The sequence below is a fragment of the Dipodomys merriami genome, unplaced genomic scaffold (genome assembly GCF_024711535.1).
Source record: "Dipodomys merriami isolate MVZ:Mamm:240054 unplaced genomic scaffold, mDipMer1.0.p SCAF_8, whole genome shotgun sequence".
Taxonomy (NCBI): Eukaryota; Metazoa; Chordata; class Mammalia; order Rodentia; family Heteromyidae; genus Dipodomys; species Dipodomys merriami.
This window is the reverse complement of record NW_027206401.1, coordinates 23558998-23586284: the sequence shown is the minus strand read 5'-3', so window position 1 is coordinate 23586284 and position 27287 is coordinate 23558998. Positions and strand designations below refer to the sequence as shown.

Sequence of the window (27287 nt, the reverse complement as noted above, 5' to 3'; positions counted from 1 at the left end):
GACATAAACCATGTTGAGAATAGAAATACTAGATCTGAAATTTATTGGTGCCTGCTTCTCAAGCAACAAAGAATCCAATATCAGATAATGTAACTCTACTGACAAGAAGCACACAAATAGCCCTGGGTCAAAACTGAGGTCACAGATTCTATCCCCACCCCGCTTACACTTCAGGGGTCTTTCATTTTATCCTATCAACAGCTCTTGAGTCTGAACACGGCGGAAGAAACTAAAAATTCTAGACATCGACCTCAGACTAAGGGACAGAACGACACTAGTAGTTTAATCTGAGTAAATGATTAAGTCTCTAATGTAAAAACTCAGAAGAGATACTAAAATACCGTATGATACAAAATACAACACAAGGAAGAAATCAAAATGAAAACTGAAAAAACAATGAAAATATTACAATGAAAATATCACAATGATGACAAAAATATGAAAGATGGAATAAAACATGATGAAATAAAAATTATGAAATGACAGAGGAAATTTATGATCTAGGACATAATGACGCAGCTTGTATTAAAATGATCCTCTTGTGGGAAAAATTTTTTGAAAGTTAAGTTGAACACATAGAGCAATTATTAGCACATTGGAGAACAATTAGAGAGCTAAGAATTGGTGAACAAAATCATATAATATAGGGAAACTGTGAAATAGACCTTCTCCAATGCCTCATAGTCGGTGAAAAAGTCTGCGCATTCTGTGACATACCATGTTGTGACAGAGGTAGACTAAGCAAACTGTGCCTCAACTCTATCTACAGTGTAAAACAGCTTTTACTGGTGGTTTATGAAAACTGTATTTTAGAAAGCAGTCAAGTAGCCGGGTACTGGTGGCTCATGCCTGTAATCCTAGCTACTCTGAGGATCGTGGTTCAGAGCTAGCCTGGGGGAAAAAAAAAAAAAGCCATGAAACTCTTATCTCCAATAAACCACTCAAAAACTGGAAGTGGTGCTATGGCTGAAGTGGTAGAGGGCTAGCCTTGAGCTGAAGAGCTGAGGGACAGTATCCAGGCCCAGAGTTCAAGCCCCATGACCGACAAAAATAAAAGCAGTCAAGTAAGTTTTTGACAGGCCAAAATACAAAAGGAATGAGAATGTGGAGATGCCAACTCGTACTATCTATTACCTTTGATGAATTCCTTTCTTCTCTCAGAACTATAAAAGAATATATATTCTTCCCTCCATGCTATTTTTTTCTTTTTTTCCAAATTTTTTGTTGTGATTAAGTGGTTCCATAATTTCCCAAATTTCACAGTATTGTGGGATAGTGATGCTTAGTTAAAGTCACAAACACATTCTAACTTTCATGGAGCAAATTGTCTATCATGGTCTATAACATTTATGAGTTTTATGAGCTTTGCAATACAGCTGTTTCTTCCAAAGAAATGTACATATCATGCTATTTTTAATTTACTTTAAAAAATATCACTAGATTGTCTGAGCTAGTCTCAAAATGGTAGGGTCAAATATACCCCCTGACACAGATTTCTTAATAACTATACAATTTATTAAAGATGTATATAAATGACAAGTATAATCATATGATTATGCAAATAACTAATTGGTATTTATGAAGAAAAATTGTGTACAACTTGTAACCTCAGGAATGTATAGTCAAATGCATTTAATTGGACTATTTCTATTAGGAAAAGTCTTAATGAACAAAATGGTCAATAATTTTGCTTGATGTGCTCATTGACTAGTTAAATTATAATTTATAATTTATTATAATTATAATAATGATCCCATGAGACTTAGAGCAGAGCCTTTTATTAAAAAATAAGGCCAGGAAAACAATCCTTAAGAGAAAGAATAGATAGTGCTGGAGGAATATCAATACCAAATTTCAAACTCTACTATAAAGCCATAGTAATCAAACAGACCTCAGGACCAATGGAATAGAATTGAAAACCCAGAAATGAACCCACAGATCTGTAGCCATCTAATCTTCCATAAGGGAGCTAAAAAAATAGAATGGAAGAAAGACAACTTCTTCAGTAAATGGTGCTGGCAAAATCGGTTAATCACTTGTAGAAAACTAAAGCTAGATCCTTATATATCACACTGCACCAGAATCAACTCCAAATGGATCAAAGACCTCGGAGTCAAAGCAGACACTCTGAAACCATTACAGGTCAGAATAGGAGAAACCCTAGGTCTCCTTGGCACAGGCTGAAATTTTTTTAGTAGAGACCCAGAAACACAACAAATCAAAGAAAGGTTGGACAAATGGGATTGTATGAAATTGCAGAGCTTCTGCATGGCAAAGGACATAGCTAGAAAGATCAATAGAAAACCCACAGATTGGGAGAAGATCTTCACTAGCCATACAATGGACAAGGGTCTCATATCTAAAATATACCTGGAACTCAAAAAATTAAATTCCCCATCAACAAATCTTCAAAGAAACAACTGCCCAATAAATATGTGGGCTAAAGACTTACAGAGAAACGTCTCTGAAGAGGAAAGAAGGCTGGCCAATAGACACATGAAGAAATGTTCAACCTCCCTAGCCATAAAAGAAATGCAAATAAAAACAACATTGAGATACAACCTCACCCCAGTTAGAATGGCTATAATCAAGAACTCTAATAGCAACAGATGCTGGAGGGGATGTGGCCAGAAGAGAACCCTACTGCATTGTTGGTGGGAACGTAAACTTGTTCAACCACTTTGGAAAGCAGTATAGAGGTTCCTCAAAAGACTCCACATAGAGCTCCCCTAGGACCCAGCAATCCCACTTTTGGGCATTTACCCAAATGATCACAAACAAGACCACACTAAAGCTACCAGCACAACTATGTTTATTGCAGCATTATTTACCATAGCTATGATATGGAACCAACCCAGATGCCCCTCAGTAGATGAATGGATCAAGAAAACGTGGTATATATACACAATGGAATTCTAGGCCTCCATCAGAAAGAATGACATTGCTTCCATTTGTTAGGAAATGGAAAGACTTGGAAAAAATTCTATTAAGTAAGCCAGGACCAAAGAAACATAGGTCCCATGGTTTCCCTTATTTGTAATAACTAGTGTATGTCTGAGAGAAGCAGAAATGGTCAGATAAATTGATAATAGGTGAAATGAACCCCAAGATAAGAACTCAAACGGTTTTTCTTTCTTGCTATTGTTAACATATTTATAAGGTGATTTCTTTGTTGCTTTGTATGTCCCTCCCCCACTGTATAACCTCTGATTTCACTGTATTTGATGTTGGTAAAAACAAATGTTGGAAAAAACAAATCATTTAAATAGGAATACAGGTGCACCCATTGCAACAATGAGATGTACAAGATGTTATGCTGAAAAACTAACATTACAACTTTGGTGGGGGGTGCAGGGATGGTAAGGGGAAACAAAGGAGGAGGCAACAATGCTTGATAAGAAATGTACTCATTACCTTGCTCATGTAATTGTAACCCCTCTGTATGGTATTTTCACAATAAAAAACTTATTAATATTAAAAAATAAGGCCACATTAAAAAGATGTATTAATGAGAAAAATTGTTATAGATTAAAACACTAGATCATAACCAATAAATTACTTACAATATTATATTTTTCCTCTGAAATATTATATACAAAAACATTGAGTTCCAACCAGCCCAGAGAAACTTGACAATAGTGACTGTGTTTTACTCTTCATTGTGAGGGAAAGAATTTTTAGGGGTCTCTTTGCAAACCTTTGGACTTTCAGGCACTGGGTAATCTCTTCATTGTTAGTGAATATGTAAATGGATATGGATTTTCTATGCATCCCAATTTTTAGGTTCCCTTTGCAAATAACTGGAGCAATATGATTGGTGTATCTGTAGCTTTCCTTATTTTTTAAAGACACTTAGAACGCACAAATCTCAAAACACATGCAGATATCCTGTGATATTCCCCAAGTAAACAGGCAATATCTCTAAGTTTCTCACTGTTACTTTTACATGGTATTAGGAAGATGTTATAGGAACACAAAGATAAGTTATGTCCAGAGTCTGAACTAACAAAGAAATAAATGCCAGGATTTAGAATTGAAAAAGGACTCTGCATTATGCCCCATATATGTATATATTCCCTTAAAATTTCTCAGTGACACTACAAGGAAATAGTCAAGTCTGAATACTTCAGTAGAAACATGCAAACATTTTAAAGTGAATATTAGTAGTCTCTACTTCTCAAGACACAAAAGCATGCAGACATTTGGTATGTGAGAATATACAGATTAGCTATACAAATTTTTACTATGTGGTCTTTTACTGGCTGCCTACCAACTTCTGTCTCTCAATGGCCAAAACTTATGCCATGGAAAACGTGTTCTCTAAATTTCAGAGGACTTTTGTTTAATTCCTTCAACACCTCTTGTAAAAAAAGAAGTTTCTGCACACCAGTCTGGAAGTGTTGGGAGAAGCTATAGTTTCAGAATCAATTGGTTATAGATAGGGGAAAACATGGCACTAGTGGTTTTGATGAAGTTATAGCTAGTTAACTGTGAGATGATAGACTCTGAAGACACACAAAAGATGGCCTAATGTAGAAGCCTATGGAACTAGACAAGAATCAAAATGGAAAGTACATGTTATTGACCGAATCAGGCAGACAAAAAATGACAAATAAAATGGAAAACAAAAATATGGGTGAAAGGGAATTTTCTGATCTGCTCTATGATGAAATAATTTCTATTAAATTATCCCGTTGCAGATGAACAATTGAACAAACAGAGCAATACTGGAGAGCAAGCCAAACAGCTGATCACTGATGGAAAATCATGTAGAAAAAGGAAAGGGAGAGCAGAAGATGAACTGGCCCTTCTTAAAATTCCTGTACTCACAGCAGCATCGACTCCTACTCTGATCACATTGAGACTAAGCAGAATATGCTTACTCTAACTCTGTCTACAACTGTGATTAGTTTGTGGGGATCTTTGTAAATTGTATTTTAAGAAGCAGAGAAGCTTTTTGAGACACCAGATTAAGAAAAATAAGAAGAGTAGACGAGTACAGCATGCCCTTGTGTTTTGTTCTTGAGGTTTTGTCTGATTTCTATGACTAGATTTCTGTGCATAGAGGCTCAAGAATAAATTAAAATGCTGAGAAGAGTGTCCGCAGTTTCCCATGGCTGGAGAGGCAAAAACTAGAGTTCAGGGTCCACCACAGACAAAAAAGCAAGGTAAATAAATACTGTAAGATTTCAATGAAGACCTCCAGATAAATAGGTAACAGAAAGAAGCCAGCATTCACAAAGTCTGAAATCTAACCAGGACACAACTCAATATGTGATCTGTTTATACTCAGCCAGGTTGAAGAAAACTCAGTCTTCTTTGTAAGAAATCCACATAATTCACTGGGTTTCAGTGACTTGATGATGCTTGTAATCCTAGCTACTCCAGGTTGTGATTTGAGGCCATTCTGTGCAGAAAATCCTCAAGAATCTATTTTACAAAATGAAAAGTAAAAAAAAAAAAATCAGAGGCTGGAGGTGTTGCTCGTGTATAGGATTTCAGCCAAGCAAATGAAAAGTACTTAGTTTAAACCCTAGTACCTGCAAGAAAGAAATCATTATTAGTGACTGTGCTTTATCAGAGCTGTTTTTAATGATGTTACTCAAGAATGTTTTCTTTCCAGATGATGATTGAGAAGTTAATTTAAAAATGGTGCCAGGTACCACAACAGTAATAGAACTTCGCATTTTTCTGGGGTTTTGTTTATTTTTTCTTTTTTTTTTCTTTTTATTAATGGATGTGCTGGATGTCTAATTTTGTTCAGATGACTGCAGAACCTGGAAAAGCTGTTGCTGCTATTGATGCATAACATACTACTATTATTGGTTTTCTATATAAATATAAATATATATGTACATATATATAATTTTAATTTTTGGAAACTTTAGCTATGCTGTCAACTTTGGAAAAAGTATCCCAGTTTACCGTGTTGAGTTGGCATTGTACAGAAATTAATAGCCATATTGGTCTAGAAATGTTAAACTTAATTTTTTTCCATTTGTACAGGGGTAAACGCACTGTATTAAATATGTAAAGTCTTATCTATGTGGGTTTGATTACAGAAACTAATAAAGTAGTCTCTAAATAATGAAAAAAAAGAAATCATTATAATTCAGTGTTAAATCTCATTAGCACTGGCCACTGAGAAAACAAAAATCATTTCATGAGAGAAGTGACCTGATGTTGGGTTATCCAGTATCATTAGAGAAATTTCCCTTATGTTTTCTGTAGCATGTTCAAAGTTTCAGGACTTCCGTTAAGATCTTTGATCTACTTTGAGTTGTTTTTGTAGAGTAAGAGATAAGGGTCAACTTTTAGTCTCACTAGTACCATTTGTTGAAGAAGCTGCCTTTTCTCCAGTGTATAGTTTGGCTTCTTTGTAAAAAGTTAGATAGCTCTAGCTATGTGGATTATGTCTTCTATTTACTTTCACTGCTTTTTGTATCCTTTTGTGGCTGTGCCACAGTGTTTTTGTTACTATGGTTCTGCAGTATAATTGTAATAACTGTCATATATTATCTCTGCTAAGGATTAATTTAACTATTTGGGGCTCTTTTATGAATCTGTATGAATTTTAGGATTAGTGTTTCAATTTCTGTGAAGAATGACATTGGAACTGTCAGGATTGTTTTACTCATCTTATTGGATTTTTAAAAATTCGATCTCCAATGCCATAATGTAAACTAATTTCTATGAACATTATCTGTGATGGTGACATAAAAGCATAGAGGATCAAGAGTCTAAAAATCAGAATTTACCAATACTCAGAGCAATACTCATGAGCAATACTCAGAATGGGTTTTCTATAGTAGGTTTCCAAGACCATTCTTTCCCTTGGCCAGACAAATAACTTTCTTACCACTTACTTTGTTTTACTAGAAACAGTTCTTACTGTGAGTAGTATTTGAGAAACCAGAAAGTAAGTCTTATCTGTTTAATGTTCCCTCCCTTCCCCCGGATGAGAGAAGACAGATGAGGCACTGAATGTGTATCCGTGCATTGGTCCACAAGTCCCAAATGTACAAGAAAAGAAAAAGATGCCCAGCTTGGAATTAGGAACACGGAATGGAAGAGACAGGATATGAAACAGAACCCAACCTGTGCCTTCTGAGACAGGAGACAGGAAGAGACAGGAAGAATCACAGTGCCAGGGCAAGAAACAGAGTGTAAGGATCAGGGAAGAACGTGGGAAGCTGAGCATACATAAAAACTTAAATTGAGTGCAATCATGGACAATTAGGTGAAGGCTCCCAGAAGGCTGAAGGCTAATTAGGCAGATTGGTATCAGGATACTTCCTAGATTCTGATCATTTATTATGTAGTCAACTGAGAAGATTCATTCAAATAACCAAGACACCAAGTATTTTCATTTACTTGGCAAGTATTCATCAATGTTAACTCTGTTACAGAATTGGCTTTTGAAATCTACACTGCACTTAAATGTATAAAATCTAAAATATAATTTGCCAAATCGACAGTCACGAAAGATTTAGAGAAATATTTTTAGTATTGAAAATAGTATTGATGGCTGGGTGCTGGCTCACTCCTATAATCCTAGCTACTCAGGAGGCTGAGATCTGAGGACCGTGGTTCAAAGCAGAACTGGGGAAGTTCCGGGAAGATGGCGGAGGAGAAGCTGGAATCTGAACAAGCTCTCGCATAGAAAGGAGTTTTAGAGTTCCAGTGAACAGTCCTAAGCCAGAGAATCACACCAAGTGTGCCATCACAGGACAGAGAGTTAGACAAGAGAGGGGAAGCCAAGGAAACGCAGCAGCTGCTGCTCCGGCGGCGGGGCCGCGGCGGCAGCGACCACCGCCGCGGAGACATACCTGAGACACAGAGAGTCGGGGACGAAGGAGCCAGACGCAGCGGACGAGCGGATTCTACTCAACACCAACAAGAACCGACAAGGAGCGAACATCTTCATCCTGCTGTTTGCAGACCAGAGACAACCCAGGATCCAAGACTCGGTGTGAGTACAAGCCCGACATCCTCACTCCTCAGGGAGCAGAGGAGGGAAGGCCACCCCTCCCCCCCCAGCACCGGTGATCTCCATCTTGGATACCGACAAAGTTCGGAGGAGCTGCTAGCTCCAGCTCAGGCCTTGGAATAAAATGAGTCATTTAGCAGGTCACAAGAACTTAACGGCGAAGTGACCTGCCAGACTCAGCTCCATCCAGGGAAAAGTCACCCAGCTCAGGCGCCAGCCATCGGAGTGCCTTCCCTCACTGGGTAACCAGAGCCAGAGGCTGCCCCTCCCTCTAGCAGCCTCGACAATCAATTGAAAAACAGAAACCCTGAGAATGGCTCCAGGCTGGGCTCTGTGAGCTTTATCACAAAATAGCCCCAGGGAAAAGCTACTGTTTATTGAAAGGCCTCAACTCTACCCAGAACCTAGCCTCATCACCACATCCCCCTCTTTTGTGACTCTCGAAGCAGACCGCCCTCCCAGAAAACTAACCTGGGAGGGGGATCTCAAAATCTTGGGTAAAGCAGAGCATTTTTCTGCCTCTTCCAACCAACCTACTTAAGAAACCAATCAAGCCACAGGACCTCAAGCTGACCAGAGACTCCAACAAGAGACTGGTTGCAGACAAAAGGGAGATACAGGATTCTTCCCACTCCTCCCCCCCAAAAAAAAAAAATTAAAAGACTTTTTTTTTTTTCTTTTCCTTTTTTTTTTTCTTTTCCTTTTTTTTCCTTTTTTTCTTCTTCTTCTTCTTTTCTTTTTTTTTGCTTGTTTTTTGTTTTTTGTTACCTTATATATATATATATATATATAAATTTTTTTCCCTTCTAAAACTTTATTAATCTTTAATTTTTGCCTCTTCTGAAAAAATAATTGTTTTCCAGTAACCTTTTTTTTTTCTCATCTTATAATTTTTATTTTAGGAATACGTGAATAAGAGTTTTCCTTTCTTTTCTTGTCTTCTTTCTCTTTTTCTTTCTTTCTTAATTATCTTTTTGTTTTTTATCTAGCTCTACTGAACTTCTGATCTTTTCTTCTCCCGTTCCCATCCTTAAAGCTTTTCACAACTCCTCTATGTCCCTCCCCTTCTCTGAACATATTCACATTCCTCTCTAAATAGACGGTCTTTTAACCTCTATAATAACATTAATTTTTACGTTTCTATTCTTTTTCTGGTCTCTCTTTATCCCCCTTTCCGTCTCCTCTTTTTCTCTCTCTCTCTACTTGCATCCTACCCAACTCATTTCCTGCACTGTGATTAGGACATAGTTAACTCTCCCTGTGCCTCCCCACACCAATCTATTCCTATTTTTTACCCACATCTCTCCCTAATCCTAATAATTTCTGGTTTTCCAAATTCTTTTCTGCGGTTCGAAGTCCTTTAACATATAATCGTTTGATGTTGAATAGATGTATCTGTTGAACTAGATTGTATCTGTAGACTATTGACTGTACAAATGCAAACTTTGGTTGATGGTTGCCTTAAGATAGTGTTCTAGCACAAAACTGGTGCAATCTTTATCTCAAATGGGCCGAGTAAGCCGGAAAAACACAAGAAAAATGGCAAATTCGGGTATCTCAATTCCCAACCTTGATAATCAGGGATTAGAACAGATAAAGAATAATCCAGAGGAGAGTTCCCAAATAGCTCTACAAACACTAATAGCAAACATGATAAATGAGAAGTTTGACAATGTACACAGGACTCTGTATGAGCGTGATAGGGAGAGAGAGGAGGCATCCCAGAAGTTTATACAGGAATATCATAAGCGTGAGGAAGCTTCTCAAAAACTGATACAGGATTTGCGTGAACAACTTGAGAACACTCAAAGAGAAAGGGAGGAATGGCGTGAGCAGGCAGAGAACACTCAAAGAGATCTGCAGGAATCCCACAGAAGGGAGGAAACTAATCAAAGAGTAATTCACGAATTAAGAGACCAGGTAGAGAATACACAAAGATCACTAAAGACATTCATGGAATCCATTAACAAAGAGCTGAAGGAAGTCAGGGAGACCACAAAGGGAATGCTGAATGGAACCCAACAGAAGGAATGGGAGTCCAAAGAAACCATAACCAATCAACTAAGTGATTTGAGAACAAACACTGAACACCAAATTAAGGAAGTAAAGAAAATCATACAAGACATAAAACAGAGCTTCAACAAAGAACTTGAAGCCATCAAAGCTGACCAATTAGAAGGAAAAGAGATAAAAAACAAAGTAGAGAGTCTTGACAGCAGGTTAGACCATGCAGAAGATCGAATCTCAGGGATTGAAGACAGCCTAGATATTATAGAGAAAGAACATACAACCATCCAAGACAAGTCCAAGAAATATGATAGGTCTATCCAACACCTGGAAGACACCATCAGAAGGCCCAATCTAAGGATCATGGGTGTAGAGGAGCACCTAGAAACAGAAGTTAATGGTCTAGGAAATTTGTTTAACAGGATCCTAGCAGAGAACTTCCCAAACATACAAAAAGATAGGCCTATTCAGATACAAGAAGCTTTTAGAACCCCAAATAGACCAGACCAGAATAGGACATCCCACCGTCACATTATAATCCACACAGGATCAACACAGACCAAGGAAAAGATCCTTAAAGCTGTCAAGGAGAAAAGGTTAATCACCTATAAAGGGAAACCAATTAGAATTACCTCAGATTTCTCAGCAGAGACAATCAAAGCAAGAAGAGCCTGGAATGACGTATGCCATGCCCTAAAAACAAACAACTATCAACCAAGAATACTGTACCCAGCTAAACTCTCCTTCATAACTGAAGGCCAAATAAAAACCTTCCATAGCAAAGAAAAATTGAAACAATACATCTCCACCAAACCAGCCCTGCAAAAGATTCTTAAAGATGTCCTACACATAGAAAACCAACAAGAACGCAACAAAGGCCAAGAAACTGCACCCAAACTGAGAATCCAAGAACCTTAGGAAGAACCCAGTTTTCACAGCCCCCAAGAAGGTGGATAACATGGCAGGAACCCCCAAATACCTCTCAGTCCTATCTCTTAACGTTAACGGACTGAACTCTCCAATTAAGCGACATAGACTGTCTAGTTGGATTAAAAAACAAGACCCCTCTATCTGCTGCCTGCAGGAGTCACATCTTGCCCGTAAAAACAAACATATTTTCAAAGTTAAAGGCTGGAACAAAATTTACCAAGCAAACGGCCCTCATAAACAGGCAGGAGTTGCAATCCTAATATCAGATAAAATAGACTTCAAACTAAAATTCGTGAGAAGAGATAAAGAAGGTCGCTACATACTAATTAAAGGATCTCTCCTTCAGGAGGATATTACAATTCTAAATATCTATTCGCCAAACAATGGAGCACCCAAATTTATCAAAGAAACACTACTTTCCCTCAAATCCCATATAGATCCAAAGACATTAATTGTTGGGGATTTTAACACACCACTCTCCCCACTAGATAGATCAACTCGGCAAAAACTCAACAGAGAAACCGCAGATCTAAACAGCTGCATAGATCAACTAGACTTAACAGACATTTACCGAACATTTCACCCAGCAGCAACAGAATACACGTTCTTCTCAGCAGCACATGGAACGTTTTCTAAAATAGACCACATTTTAGGCCACAAAGCAAACTTGTCTAAATTCAGAAACATTGAAGTTATACCTTGCATTCTCTCTGACCACAAGGGAATAAAATTAGATCTCAACACCAAAAGCCACCAAAGAAAGTCCGGTATCACATGGAGGCTGAACAACACACTGCTGAATCATGAGTGGGTCATGGAAGAGATTAGAAAGGAAATTCAAATGTTCATGCTATTCAACAAAAATGAACACACAAATTACCAGCTCCTCTGGGACACAGCAAAGGCAGTACTCAGAGGCAAGTTTATAGCTCTGAGCTCCTACATCAACAAATTGGAGAGATCGGAAACTAACAATTTAATGACACATCTAAACCTCCTTGAAAAAGAGCAGCAAGATAAACCCCAATCCAGTAGACGGAAAGAAATAATCAAAATTAAATCAGAATTAAATGAATTAGAATCCAAAAAAACTATAGAAAGAATCAACAAAACAAAGAGTTGGTTCTTCGAAAAACTTAACAAAATTGACAGACCCTTAGCAAACCTTATCAGAAAAAGGAGAGAACACACCCAAATTAATAAACTCAGAGATGAGAATGGAAACATCACCACGGAAACAACCAAGATTCAGAACATTATTAGGGGATACTTCTCAAAACTTTATGCTAATAAGTTTGAGAACTTGACAGAAATGGACCTTTTCCTAGCAAATATTGACATGCCAAAACTAAACCAAGATGAGTTAAACCAGCTCAACAGGCCCATATCAAGCATTGAAATAGAAACAGCAATAAGAGACCTCCCAGCTAAGAAAAGTCCAGGACCAGATGGTTTTACAGCAGAATTTTACAAGGCCTTCAAAGCAGAGCTCACACCAATACTCCTCCAACTCTTCAATGAAATTGAAAGAGAAAGCTCACTACCAAACACATTCTATGAAGCCATCATAACCCTCATCCCAAAACCAGGCAGGGACTCATCAAAGAAAGAGAACTATAGACCCATTTCTTTGATGAACATTGATGCAAAACTTCTCAACAAAATTTTGGCCAATCGACTTCAACAATTCATCCAAAAAATCATACACCATGATCAAACAGGATTCATTTCAGGGATGCAAAGCTGGTTCAATATACGCAAATCAATTAATATTATTCATCACATCAACAGGAGCAAGAATAAGAACCACATGGTTATCTCAATAGATGCAGAAAAAGCATTTGACAAGATCCAACACCCCTTTATGATGAAGGTTCTGGAAAAATTAGGAATCCATGGAACATTCCTCAATACAATAAAGGCTGTATATGACAAACCTACAGCCAGCATTATACTCAATGGTGAAAAACTAAAGCCATTTCCTCTTAACTCAGGAACAAGACAAGGATGCCCACTCTCTCCACTTCTCTTCAATCTAGTATTAGAATGCCTAGCTACAGCAATAAGACAAGATGCAGACATAAAGGGGATCCAAATAGGGAAAGAAGAAATAAAACTCTCCCTCTTTGCAGATGACATGATCTTGTATTTAAAGAATCCCATAGACTCCACTCCCAAATTACTCAAGCTGATTCAAAACTTTGGCAAAGTAGCAGGTTATAAAATTAACCCCCAAAAATCAATGGCTTTTCTATATGCCAACAATGAGAAAAGTGTGGCTGAAATTAGGAAAGCAACTCCATTTGTAATAGCCCCACAAAAAATAAAATACCTAGGAATTAACTTAACCAAAGAAGTGAAGGACCTCTATGATGAAAACTTTAAAATCTTGAAAAAGGAAATCAACACAGAACTTAAAAAATGGCAAAACCTCCCATGCTCCTGGATTGGCAAGATTAACATCGTGAAAATGGCAATACTTCCCAAGGCTATCTACAAATTCAACGCGATCCCTATCAAAATTCCACCCTCATTCTTCAAGGAAATAGAGGAGGCAATCCAAAAATTCATATGGAACAATAAAAGACCCCGAATAGCAAAAACGCTCCTCAACGGAAAGAACACTGCTGGAGGAATATCAATACCAAATTTCAAACTCTACTATAAAGCCATAGTAATCAAAACAGCTTGGTATTGGCATAAGAACAGACCTCAGGACCAATGGAATAGAATTGAAAACCCAGAAATGAACCTACAGACCTATAGCCATCTAATCTTCGATAAGGAAGCTAAAACAATAGAATGGAAGAAAGACAGCCTCTTCAGTAAATGGTGCTGGCAAAATTGGTTAACTACATGTAGAAAACTAAAACTAGATCCTTATATATCACCCTGCACCAGAATCAACTCCAAATGGATCAAAGACCTTGAACTCAAAGCAGACACTCTGAAAACATTACAGGATGGAATACGAGAAACCCTAGGTCTCCTTGGCTCAGGTCGAAATTTTCTGAATAGAGACCTGGAAGCACAACAAATCAAAGAAAGGTTGGACAAATGGGATTGCATAAGATTGCAGAGCTTCTGCAGGGCAAATGACATAGCTGGCAAGATCAATAGAAAGCCCACCGATTGGGAGAAGATCTTTACTAGCCATACAACGGACAAGGGTCTCATATCTAAAATATACTTGGAACTCAAAAAATTAAACCACCCAACAACAAATCCTCAAAGAATCAACTGCCCAATAAATAAGTGGGCGAAAGACTTAAAGAGAAGCTTCTCTGAAGAAGAAACAAGGATGGCCAATAGACACATGAAGAAATGTTCAACATCCCTAGCCATAAAAGAAATGCAAATCAAAACAACATTGAGATATCACCTCACTCCAGTTAGAACAGCAAAAATCAAGAACTCTAACAACAACAGATGCTGGAGGGGATGTGGACAGAAAGGAACCTTACTTCATTGTTGGTGGGAATGTAAACTTGTTCAACCACTTTGGAAAGCAGTATGGAGGTTCCTCAGAAGACTTCACATAGATCTCCCCTATGATCCAGCAATCCCACTTTTGGGCATTTACCCAAATGTTTACAAACAAGACTACACTAAAGCTACCAGCACAACTATGTTTATTGCAGCATTATTTACCATAGCTAAGATATGGAACCAACCCAGATGCCCCTCAGTAGATGAATGGATCAAGAAAATGTGGTATATATACACAATGGAATTCTATGCCTCCATCAGAAAGAATGACATTTCCCCATTTGTTAGGAAATGGAAAGGTTTGGAAAAAATTATATTAAGTGAAGTAAGCCAGGCCCAAAGAAGCATAGGTCCCATGGTTTCCCTTATTTGCAATATCTAGTATAGGTATGAGTCAAGCGGAAAAGGTCAGATAATGTGATGTTAGGAAAATGAACCCTTAAATATGTATTTTAATGTTTTCGTTTCTTTCATGCATGTGTTTCTAACGCATTTATAAGATTATTTCTTTGTTGCTTTGTATGTCCCTCCCCCACAGTGTAACCCCCGCTTTCACTATATTTGATGTCAGTATAACATGTGGAGGAGATGGGGACAAACAAGTCGTTTAAGGTTTCAGGTGGACCTGTTGCAACAATGAGAAGTACAAAATGTCATGTCAAAACCAGCTTTACAATGTCGGTGTGGGGGGGGGGAGGGGGGTATAATTGGGTGGGGGGAGGGGGGTAAAATTGGGTGGGGGGAGGGGGGAGGCGGGGAAGGGAAGTGAAGGGTAAACAAAGGAGGAGGCTGCAATGCTTGGTAAGAAATGTATGCATTATCCTGCCCATGTAATTGTAGCCCCCCTGTACAGTATGTTCTCAAATAAAATAAAATACAATTAAAAAAAAAAAAAAAAAAAGCAGAACTGGGTAGGAAAGTATGTGATACTCTACTCCAGTTAACCACTCCCAAACCAGAAATGGTGCTGTGGCTACAAATGGTAGAGCACCAGCTTTGAACAGAAGAGCTCAGGGAAAGAATATAGGTCCCTAGTTCAAGCCTCATGACTGATTAAAAAGAAAGGAAGAAAACAATATTTAGTTAAATATTGTAATTTCAATATTCTGAAGCTCTTTCTACATTATATTTCATGAAGTAATCTTTTCAGTTGCTCCCACTAAAAATAAACTAATCTTAGAAGAATTGTTTTTATTTGTACTTATCATTTCCTAAATTAATCACATGATGGAAACCTTCTAGCTGATGCCCCACTTTTTCCAAATTTGAATTATTAAAACCAAACTTTGGTAATTACATGTATTAACATAGCTCTGTTTGCACTTTGAATTCTTTTAATGCACACAATACATTATAATGCTGAAGGCATTATAATGGCAGTCAATATGAGAATCATTAATAAGCAGTTCTCACAAAACTGCAAAATCTATCTCTAACAATAGTTGGTAAGCACACATAGGAAAGCTTTCGAAGTCGAATCAACGGTTTGATTGTACAGGTACTATTTATTCTCCATTTCAAGAGCAGATCAAATGTCATCAGGAAATTAAAATTTAAAAATGCTTTGGTGGAAATGGTGATGTGACTCAAGCAGACAGCGCCAATACCCAGAGGTCAAGCCCCATGACTGATGAAAAAAAAAATCTTTTGGTGTTTGGAATATACATAATGGGTCTGGAAAAGTTTCATGCTGGACTTACTTGCACTATGGGGATTCAGTCTTGGGGGCTTCAAGTATTTGGAGTCATTAAGTTACTTTCCCGAGGGAAAAAGAGTGCTTTAGGGATTAGGTTAGGTTTGTTAAATTGGAATAAGAATGCTAATAAAAGGTGGTATTCAACCAGGCATTAGAGAATAAACCACTGCTTTTGAAAACTAACACTTCTCTGACTTAAAGAAATAGGTAATGTAGACCCATCTTAAATAGAAAGACAACATTTTGTACAATAATGGATGTGTCTTTTTTGTGAGGTTGGAAAGAAATAATTTAACAAGAAGAAGATATGAAAATTTCTATACATGGGAACAAGGAACAGGGATTTGTAAGGAAAAGGAAAAGGGAATTATGGTTGCAACTACTGACATATTCATATCTTTTCTTTGGATCGTATATTTCACACAGCAAATGACAGTCTTCTGGGGAAACAAAGCTGGCGAACATGAGAAGTGATCTGAGCCTGCCTGCAGCTGTCCAGCTGTGCTATGAGAATGTGAATGGATCCTGCATCAAAACCTCCTATGCCCCAGGACCCCGCCTGCTTCTCTATGCACTGTTTGGCTTGGGGGCTGCCCTGGCTGTGTGTGGCAACCTACTGGTGATGACTTCCATCCTTCACTTCAAGCAACTGCATTCTCCAGCCAATTTCCTCATTGCCTCTCTGGCCTGTGCTGACTTCTTGGTGGGATTGTCTGTGATGCCCTTCAGTATGGTCAGGTCTGTGGAGAGCTGCTGGTACTTTGGAGACAGTTTCTGTAGATTCCATTCTTGTTTTGAAGGGTCATTCTGCTATGCTTCTATCTTCCACTTGTGCTTTATCTCTGTTGATAGATACCTGGCTGTCGCTGACCCCCTCATCTACCCAGTCAGGTTCACTGTGTCTGTCTCTGGTGCTTGCATCGCCTTCTCCTGGCTCCTGTCCATCACATACAGCTTTTCCCTTCTTTACACAGGGGCAAATGAAGTTGGGCTGGAGGATCTGGTCAGTGCCCTCACGTGTGTGGGGGGCTGTCAAGTCGCAGTGAATCAAAATTGGGTCCTGATCAATTTTCTACTCTTTCTCATTCCTACTCTTGTGATGATTTCTGTTTACTCCAAGATTTTCCTCATTGCCAGACAACAGGCGAGGAGAATTGAGAGCATGAGCAACCAGACCACAGTGTCCTCAGACAGCTACAAAGACAGAGTAGCCAAGCGGGAGAGGAAAGCAGCCAAGACGCTGGGAATCGCAGTGGTGGCTTTTCTGATTTCATGGCTGCCGTACTTCATTGATTCCATCATTGATGCCTTCCTGGGTTTCATCACGCCTACATATGTGTATGAAATACTCGTTTGGGTTGCTTACTACAACTCAGCCATGAACCCTTTGATTTATGCTTTCTTTTATCCTTGGTTTCGGAAAGCCATCAGACTGATTGTCAGTGGCAGGATCTTGCAAGGAGATTCTTCATCCATAAACTTGTTTCCTGAGTAGGCTTTTGTTTTAAATGAGAGAGTTCAAATACACATGTTCAAATACATGTATTCAGGAAAAGAATTAACAAATACATGTGGAAGATCCTCTAATGTAACATTATTGAGCCACATTTCAACTTAGTTCTCAATATTTAAAGTTAGATACAATTTACTTTGGTAGATATAAATTAAATTCTAATCATAATTGAAGCAAGAGGACTTGGAGCCAAACGTTGCTATTTATCTCCATGGTATTGGGCTACTTCATTTTCTCTGTGGTGCCTTATATCTCTAGCTGTTATCCTTTTCCTTATGCATCCTTGAAACAATTTAAAATAATGTAAGTAAAGGATATTCTGTGGAAAATGTTAAAATTCTGATTCATAGCTTTTATAACTTTGAATTCGTTCAACACATATATATGTGTATATATATATATGTATACACATACCTATATGTGTGTTGAAAACATATATGTATATTGTCTCTGTTCCTTTGTAATTTTCTTCTAATCTAACAGAAGCTTTAAAAGGTACTGATTCTTTGTCCAGAGTACGTGAGTCTATACTATGTGATAACTAGGTTGGTTTAGTGAAAATGCTATTTCAGAATCCAGAGAAACAGATATATCTGTTAGCTAACATCAGTTCAATTGCTTATAAAGGAATATAGTGTTTGTGTCACAAATAACATTTGTTCATTTAATAAAAGTACTTTCTGATGAGTAAGCAAATTCATAGGAAAAATCACACTGAAGTGCAGGAACTTTTTAAGGTACTTCTGTTATTTCAGGCATTTTGTAATTGTCACTCATCATTTTACATTATTCCTAAGCTTATTATTCACTTAGTTTGTGAATTATTCTAAAATTTTATACAAGTTTTCAAACATACACATGAAATATTAATTTAAATATGCTTGAATATGGACAAACATTGAGATAAAGAGGTAAATATAAGCTACCACCAAAATAGGAAACATTTTTCACTAGCGTCCCAATATTAATTTCTATAGGAAACAGAAATAGGTGGTTTTTGGTAGACAATATGTTGGAAATGAACTACACAACTTGTGCATAAGGACAGCTGGGAAAACCTGCAAGAGAGTAAAGGAAGAGGTGACATTCTCCAAAAAGAAATACATTCATTACCTTACATGAAATGGTAATCCCTCTGGACATCATCTTTTTTGGGGAAGGGGGGTCCGGTCGTGGGGCCTGAACTCTGGGCCTGGGCGCTGTCCCTCAGCTCTTCAGCTCAAGGCTAGCGCTCTACCACTTGAGCCACAGCGCCACTTCTGGCTTTTTTCTTTTTGCTTATGTGGTGCTGAGGAATCGTACCCAGGGCTTCATGCATGCAAGGCAAGCGCTCTACCACTGAGCCACCTTCCCAGCCCCTGTACATCATCTTTATAATAACAATAAAAAGTATTTAATCATATAAAAAGAATACAAAGAAACTGAATAGTTGTGCATTTCACCACAGATAAGTCCAGTCATGTATTTCAGACATGAATTTCTCTGAGTGGTAAACTAGAGGACAGTATGTTTCTTGAACAAAGTGACTAAACTGGGTTATAGGATCATTTATCTGACTCAATGAGGTATCAAATTTTTAAAAACAGAACATTATATCTTTGAGAAAGGAGCAGACATATATCAAAATGTCTTTGCTATTTTTATCTAATTTCTGTTTGATATACATCAATATTATTCACGATTCAAATGTTTTCCTCTTTTATGACTAAATGTGTTAAAATAAGAAATATTTCTATAGGTATCATATTGTCTCTGATTTTAAAGTAATTACTATAAACTCTACATGTTTGTGTAGTCTGCAAAAGATTAAAGGTACTCTTGATGTTTTAGAGGCCTCTATTTGTAATTCTTCAGTTCTGTCATTAAAGACCATTGATTTCTTTCATCTCTATTGTTTTCAGCAAGAACAAGTTTTCCTAATCCTGTGCTATGAGGTGTGTAATAGTCATACGTCTTCATTTTAATGACAATGTAGCTAAAAATCAAATCAAGATATCTAGTTAACATTGTAAAGCTTCTGGATTCAAACAAATAATTCATGTATTATCCTTACCATCCAACCATTAGACTATGATGTAAGACTCACAAAATATAAGACTACCAATCCATTGTGTGATGGCTGCAAGCAGAAACTAATTTTATATAAAATTATTTTGTTCACTGGACTCTGGTGGCTCATGCCTATAATCCTTGGCTGAGATCTGAGGATTGTAGTTCAAAGCTAAACAGAGCAGGAAAATCCATGAGACTATTATTTCCCATTCATTTTCAAAAAATACCGCAGTAGAGTCATAATAGCTGAAGTGGTAGAACACTAGCCTACCTGGACAGTGCCCAAGCCCTGAGTGCCCAAGCTCAGGACCAGCATACACACACACACACACACACACACACACACACCCCACAATTACTTTGCTCAGTTTTAGCTCCTCTTCTCCTTGGAGAATAGAAACAGAAAAAGAGGACAGAGTAAACAGACTTTTTTTTTCTAAATTAAGCTTTTTGAAGTTAAACTTGATACCACAAGAGTCAAGGAGGACTGGGGCATTCAGATATTGGCCAAAGATTTTAACTGGAGATGAACAAAATTTAAGTAGTCAACTTTCAGAGTGACTTGACAGTGTGAGCTCTGCTTGAGATATAACCAGCATACAAGAAGGGAAGATTTGCTACAGAATATTTATTATCTGTGATTGGTGCAAACATAATATCACATTATTCTTCATTCAGCTCTAAGTATTTTATAGTTCATTAGCACTATTTCTATAAACCACTTGGCCAATGCAAATGGATTATGAAATGAATCAAGTTGAGAACTGGTTCTTTTTCATGAACATAAAGTGTTTCTCAGATGATTACTCAGACAACTGGCTTGCCTGTAATCAGCACCCATCAATCTTCACTTACTGTTTTAACACTTAGACCCTGCCTTGGGTTTGTTAACACCAACTGTTGATTATTCATAGAATACACAATGTTTCTCCCTTTCCTTTCATTAAGTCTTCTGAGTTTGACACTGCCCTGATCACAGGACATCATTATCACATCCATCCTCATAATGAGGAATATTTCACACTCAGTCACTGGGGAGATGGCTTACTACTTAGTGAACTTTTTAAGTGCGTCTTTGAGGAGGTAACAACCTGTAAGCTAAGGGACAAGTGCAGACGTGACACTGAAAACTTTAGATGATGCAAGAACTAGAAGTTTTCCTGGGTATTGTGTCTTGGTGTTAAAATCACAAATTATTTACTGAAGATGATCTTGTGAACAACATTGGAAAAGAAATATGTATGTCAGGTGATTTCTGCTTTGAACCACATCTGACTTGTTAGAATTTAAAAGTATTTGTCTGTAACATAAGCAAGCCTCCAGCAGCAGAAACATGAGCAGCAATGCCTCCCAGCCAGGGTTGGAATTTGCTATGACAATGTGAATAGATCCTGTATCAAGTCTCCCTACTTGCCTGGACCCAAGATGATCCTTTACTCAGTGTTTAGCTTAAAGGCTCCTGCTTTGTATTGAACCATGACCTTGATCAAATCGGTATGATCCTCACAAACTCCTTAGGCTTCATCACCACTGGGTTACTAGGCAACAATGGTAGAGAGTTGCTTTCAAACAGCGTAGTCAACCTGAAGTACATGGAAGCTCCAGTTATGCCAACATACATTTAATATCTTTATCTTAAATGGCAGGTTGATGTTCTATTTTTATACTGATATGGGAAAAAACATTGTAGCCATCTCCTAATCCACAGCTACTTTATACAATCAAAGGTAGCTGTTGTCTAAGACTAGAAATCCTTTCTTAGAACTTCAGACCTTTCTTTATAGGTCTTCATGCCTTAATCTCCCTCTCCAGCTTCCGAAGTTTATTAGATACCACTGGCATATCACTCTGGCCCAGGAAAGACTGTTCTTGTCAAAACGACTTAGCTCTCAGATTCCCCCACCTTCTCTACTCTACTGGTCATTTTGTAATCAAAACCACGCAGGTTGTTCTTGGAGAGAATTAAATATCTCACGTGATAGAGGTAGGATAACAGACCAGGTTCTTGCAATCAATGCAGTTACATTGGGCACTGAAATTACAGTTTGGGTACCTGAATTTCTAAATTTGAATTTCTTAATATTTTATCTTCGAAGTTGAGTTTTTAAAAATAAAGTCGAGAAGGGCCATAGATTATGTACTAGATGCTTGAGACTTTGAATCAATTGACGTTTTGAATTCCATCTTGTCTTCTCCTGCCCAAGATTTAGTCATCTGCTTCTTCAAACCCTGGCATCTTGGACTTCATTCAGATTTTTCCCTCCCACCTGCCGTCTGACCACCTGCCTTCCTATCTTTTCCTGCCCTTAGTCTTGGAGCCAGGTATAGGTTGTTGACATCATACCCCAACAGTCAATTCACAGCATACCTATAAGCTACATAGAGACCAGACCAGATATGGGGTGGACATTATAATCCCATGGACATTGTAATCCCCCAGATGTGTATGGGTGAGGCAGGCCAATAGCAAGAGTTACTGTGTGAGTCAAATCCATCCTCTCTATTTGTTCCAAGCCTCATTGATTCAGCAGGTGGGGAGGAGAACCTGCAGTGGGTAGTTCAGAGAAGGCTGAGCTGCAAGACAGAGGACAGAGGGCTGGAAGAGTCTTTCCTTAGCCAGTGAAAAATCTATTAAGAAGTGAAATGTTACCTGAGTGCCACATTCTCATGCTTTAATACTAGCTAATCAAGAGGCTATGACTGATGACAACTGTACAAAGCCATGACAGAATGTTATGTCCAATTAACTAGTAAAAACTCAGAGGTGGGTGCTGGGAAGGTGGCTAGTGGTAGAGCACTTGCCTTGCATGCGTGAGGCCCTGGGTTCAATTCCTCAGCACCACATAAGCAAAAAGAAAAAACCCGGAAGTGGCACTGTGGCTCAAGTGGTAGAACGTTAGCCTTGAGCTGAAGAGCTGAGGGACAGTGCCCAGGCCCAGAGTTCAGGCCCCACAACCGGACCCAAAACAAACAAACAAAAAACTTAGAGGTGGCTAAAGTGGTAGAGTTCAATCCCAGAGCAAAAGAGACAAGCAACAAAACAAGTAACCATGTCCAAACTCCAGTACCTGCACAAAAATAAATAATATAAATAAATAAGAAGTGTGATGCTATGTAGCAAATGACACAGCTTGTCAAATGAGATAGTAAAAACTGTTCAAAGCCATCACAGTCAGACAACTATGAGAGAATGTGATGTCCAATTAACCAGTAAAAACACAGAGGTGGAGATGTGGCTAAAGTGGTAGAGCTCAATCCCAGAGCAAAAGAGACAAGCAACAAAACAAAGCACTATGTCCAACCTCCAGTACCAGCCCCAAAATAAATAATAAATAAATAAGAAGTGTCATTCTATGTAGCAAATACCAATGCACAGCTTGTCAACTGAGATAGTAAAAAGAAGAGGTTTGGTATTTTACAACCTTTCATAACATTTTTTCCCTTTATTTTTGAACAAAGGCCTCACCCTTTCCTCATTTTCATTTTGTATCAGGACTTGCAGATTACATAGGCAGTCAGAAAATAGGGATTGGGCAATGTACACTTGCAGCACATTTGGGAATAAATGTCTTGATAATGAAAAGCACAAGTGCTCTACAAAGTAACTGAGCAAAGAAAATCATGTTGTATTGAAGATTCATTAATTGTAATTATGCAAAGTAAGTTTCCTTCCATGATTCACACCTCACACTGTAGGGACTCCTTGGGAGGAATGTATAAAGGGTGAAATGCTTTGGCTGCTTTCCGAAAACATCCTAGAATGCAGGAGCCTATTAATCGGTGGACTTCTCAATATTTATTTACTTGGGATTATCCTTTGCAAAGAAAATGCGTGCAAAAGAAAACAACCAGGTATTGAAATACAATCACCGGAATTATCCAGCTTTATAGATGTCCAGAGAGATGAAATGTCACTATAGATTTTCCTTGCTAAACAGACTATGTGATTAAGGATACAGACCATAATTTCCTGTGGTTTTCTATGATTTATTAATTACACTGTTCAAAGGGTATAATTTAAGCAATATCTAAAAATAGATAATCAGCTAGTTTGTATGGTATGATTTTTCTTCTTGATTGTTAGAACTCAAAGCAATTACTGTCTACCAAAAGCAAGGGCAGAAATAAGCAAGCTTCCACCAGCAGAAGCATGAGCAGCAATGTCTCCCAGCCAGGGCTGGAGTTCTGCTATGACCATGTGAATGGATCCTGCATCAAGACTCCATACTCACCTGGGCCAAGGGTGATCCTCTACTTGGTGTTTGGCTTTGGGGCTGTGCTGGCAGTGTGTGGGAACCTCCTGGTGATGACTTCCATCCTTCACTTCAAGCAGCTGCATTCCCCAGCCAATTTCCTCATCGCCTCTCTGGCCTGTGCTGACTTCTTGGTGGGACTGACTGTGATGCCCTTCAGCATGGTCAGGTCTGTAGAGAGCTGCTGGTACTTTGGAGCCCAGTTTTGCACCATTCACAGTTGCTGCGATGTGGCGTTTTGCTACTCATCTCTCTTCCACCTGTGCTTCATCTCCGTCGACAGGTACATCGCCGTCTCGGACCCTCTGATCTATCCCACCAAGTTCACAGTGTCCGTATCAGGAGTTTGCATCGGCATCTCCTGGATCCTGCCCCTGCTGTACAGCGGCGCCGTGTTCTACACAGGCATCAGTGACGATGGGATGGAAAGTTTGGTAACTGCCCTCAATTGTGTAGGTGGCTGCCAAGTAGTCCTCAATCAGGACTGGGTTTTGGTACATTCTCTGCTGTTTTTTATACCCACCCTCGTTATGATCATTGTTTATACTAAGATTTTTTTGGTAGCTAAACAACAAGCTATAAAAATTGAAAGTACTGTGGGTAGTAGCAAAGCAGAATCATCCTCAGAAAGTTACAAAACCAGAGTGGCCAAGAGGGAGAGAAAAGCAGCCAAAACTCTGGGGGTCACGGTGGTAGCCTTTATGGTCTCCTGGCTACCATATACAATTGATACATTAGTTGATGCTTATATGGGATTCATCACCCCTGCCTTTATTTATGAAATTTGTTGCTGGACTGCTTACTACAACTCAGCCCTGAATCCTTTAGTTTATGCTGTATTTTATCCTTGGTTTCAGAAAGCCATAAAACTTATTTTAAAAGGAGAAATTTTCAAGAATAGTTCATCAACCATGAATTTATTTTCAGAATAAATGGGAGCACTACTAGAGAATAATTTATTTTCAAATTAAGGAATCTGTGTTTAAGTATAAGAAATTAAATGTGTAAATGTTTTTAAAATTCTGAATTTTAACCATTTTAAAGACCATACAATTATAAGGAAATTAAATAATTAAATGTATGAATATTTGCTGCACTAAAACAAAATTTAAAAATTGTTTACTTATGTCATATGTATCAAAGTTATATATATATATATATATATATATATATATATATATATATATATCCTTGCTACATGCATTGATTTCTTTCAGTGCCTTAGTTACACATGGTTTACTTTTTTTTCTTGTGAAATACTTCACTAGTTTGCTTGTGCTACCTTAACAAAATGCCACACTTTGCGGCTTGAATTCCAGAAATGCATTTTCTCACAGTTGTCCAGGGTACATTTCAACCATGAAAGGACCTGCAAAGCTTTCTCTAAACGACTAGTTTTCTCTGTTAGGCTTACTGGTGTCTCTTCTATTATCTTCCTCACTATCTGACCAGTGTCCTGGTCATCTCCTTTTACTAACTCACATGTCATTTTAGATTCTGGCCCAACCCAAATGCTTCATTATAAATTAATTACTTCTTTAAAGTCTACAGTCCTTGTGGTTTGGACTTCAACATTTAAATTTGGGTGACACAATGACAATACTATCAGTGAGGCTGTTTGTCATTGCTCTTCAGTGTGTGTCCTTCCCCTCTGTCAATGTTTGTGTATCTTAAGTGTCTTGAAAGCAAGTTAGTGTTTTTTGTTTATTGGCAAGCAGGATTCTTGCAATGTTCACATATTAATGTGAGACCAACAAAGCCTTGGGATCATGTAGTAATGACAGACACTATTCAAAAAATTTGCAAATGGACAATCTGCCAAGAAAAAAAGACACAGTGATCACTCTATACCAATATCACCTGATATAGTGGGAAATTCACTTCTGCGATTTCTATCAATAGTTTTTGTCACTTAACAATAGTATGTCCCATGCTCCATTTTTATCACCAGAAACATGTCCGATGACAATCAATGGCTGCCCAAAACCTTGGATAATTTTGAACTCAATTTATACTGTGCTTTAAAAATGTATACTGAACTATGTAGAAATTTAATTACTAAATTAAAAACAACAAGCCATCAATGGCAATTATTACTAATCAACAAGAATGGTAGCAAAATACTATAATAAAAGTTATATGAATTTGATTTCTCTTGTAAAATGTTTTATTGTACTTTGCTAGGCTCTTTTCTTGTGATACTGTGAACTGGTACAGCACTCAGGTGATAAGAATGATTATTCATCAGGTGCTAGAAATGCAACTTTTGGAGTTAGAGGAGGAATAAATAAGATAGAACAAGCTTATTTTTTCCCTTACAATTTCATACATTTGATGTTAGCAGAGATAGAAACATTTTCAACATCCATTTTTTTCTTTCCTTATTCACTGAAGAACTTGTACTTTTTCATTTAAAGGAGGCAAGGTTTCTCTTTGGTAAATATGAATTTACAATACCACTTATTATATGCTTTGGAGCAATAGTTAAGAGAATAAGTGTTCTGTGTTAATAAAACAGGCCTGATAACAAAGATGCCTAATAACTGAGCACCTAATAGGTGGGAAAGGTATAGAGTGTGCAAATAGTGGACAAAGAGAGGATTCATGATACTTAAATAGTGCTCAATTAAAAACCAGAAATTTTCAATTCTGGCATTTTAAAATTTAATATTTTCTGACTGAAGTTGGCTATGGCTAATTCAAATTAACAAATGGGAGACTGGAGAGAGTACTTGGAGAAATTATGGGACAAGACTAGATTTTATTTCCCTAAAAAGATACAGGGTCCAAATTTTTTTTATAACTTTTTTTTTTTCGGTTGTGGGGCCTGAACTCTGGGCCTGGGCCCTGTCCCTCAGCTCTTCAGCTCAAGGCTAGCACTCTACCACTTGAGCCACAATGCCACTTCCTGCTTTTTTTCTTTTTGCTTATGTGGTGCTGAGGAATCAAACCCAGGGCCTCATGCATGCCAGGCAAGTGCTCTACCACTGAGCTACCTTCCCAGCCCCCAGGGTCCAAATTTTTATTGATCATGGAAAAGAAGTATATGATATATGTCAAAATATTGAAACATATTGAAAAATAGCATAGAGATGCATTTTTAATTGTATAGTTTGTTTTTGAGAATATTTCATACTGTTGATTTAGAAGAAGTCATTTTGGAATTCATATCTAAGATACTTGTATAATCAAAAGAAATTATGCCAGGATAGTTTTAGATAAACAGTTTTTATAATTGTGTTTTTATTATCTGTGAAAGTAATAATTGGAATTTTTCAAGTAGCTTTTGCATTGGTTTCCAATTAGGCTTCTAATTCTTTTCTAACAAATTATGAACATAAGTAAATGTAATTATCT

At 37.8% G+C, this 27287-nt stretch overlaps 2 protein-coding genes across 2 annotated transcripts; both read left to right on the top strand.

The window, feature by feature from the left end:
* Positions 1-16575: 16575 nt before the first annotated feature.
* LOC138819492 (trace amine-associated receptor 7a) lies at positions 16576-17607 on the top strand. The gene has a single exon (XM_070011021.1). The coding sequence runs from the start codon at positions 16576-16578 to the stop codon at positions 17605-17607; it is 1032 nt and encodes a 343-aa protein (XP_069867122.1).
* A 6220-nt stretch (positions 17608-23827) lies between these two features.
* LOC138819512 (trace amine-associated receptor 8b) lies at positions 23828-24862 on the top strand. The gene has a single exon (XM_070011047.1). It carries the CDS (start codon positions 23828-23830, stop codon positions 24860-24862), a length of 1035 nt encoding a protein of 344 aa, XP_069867148.1.
* The last annotated feature ends 2425 nt before the right edge of the window (positions 24863-27287 follow it).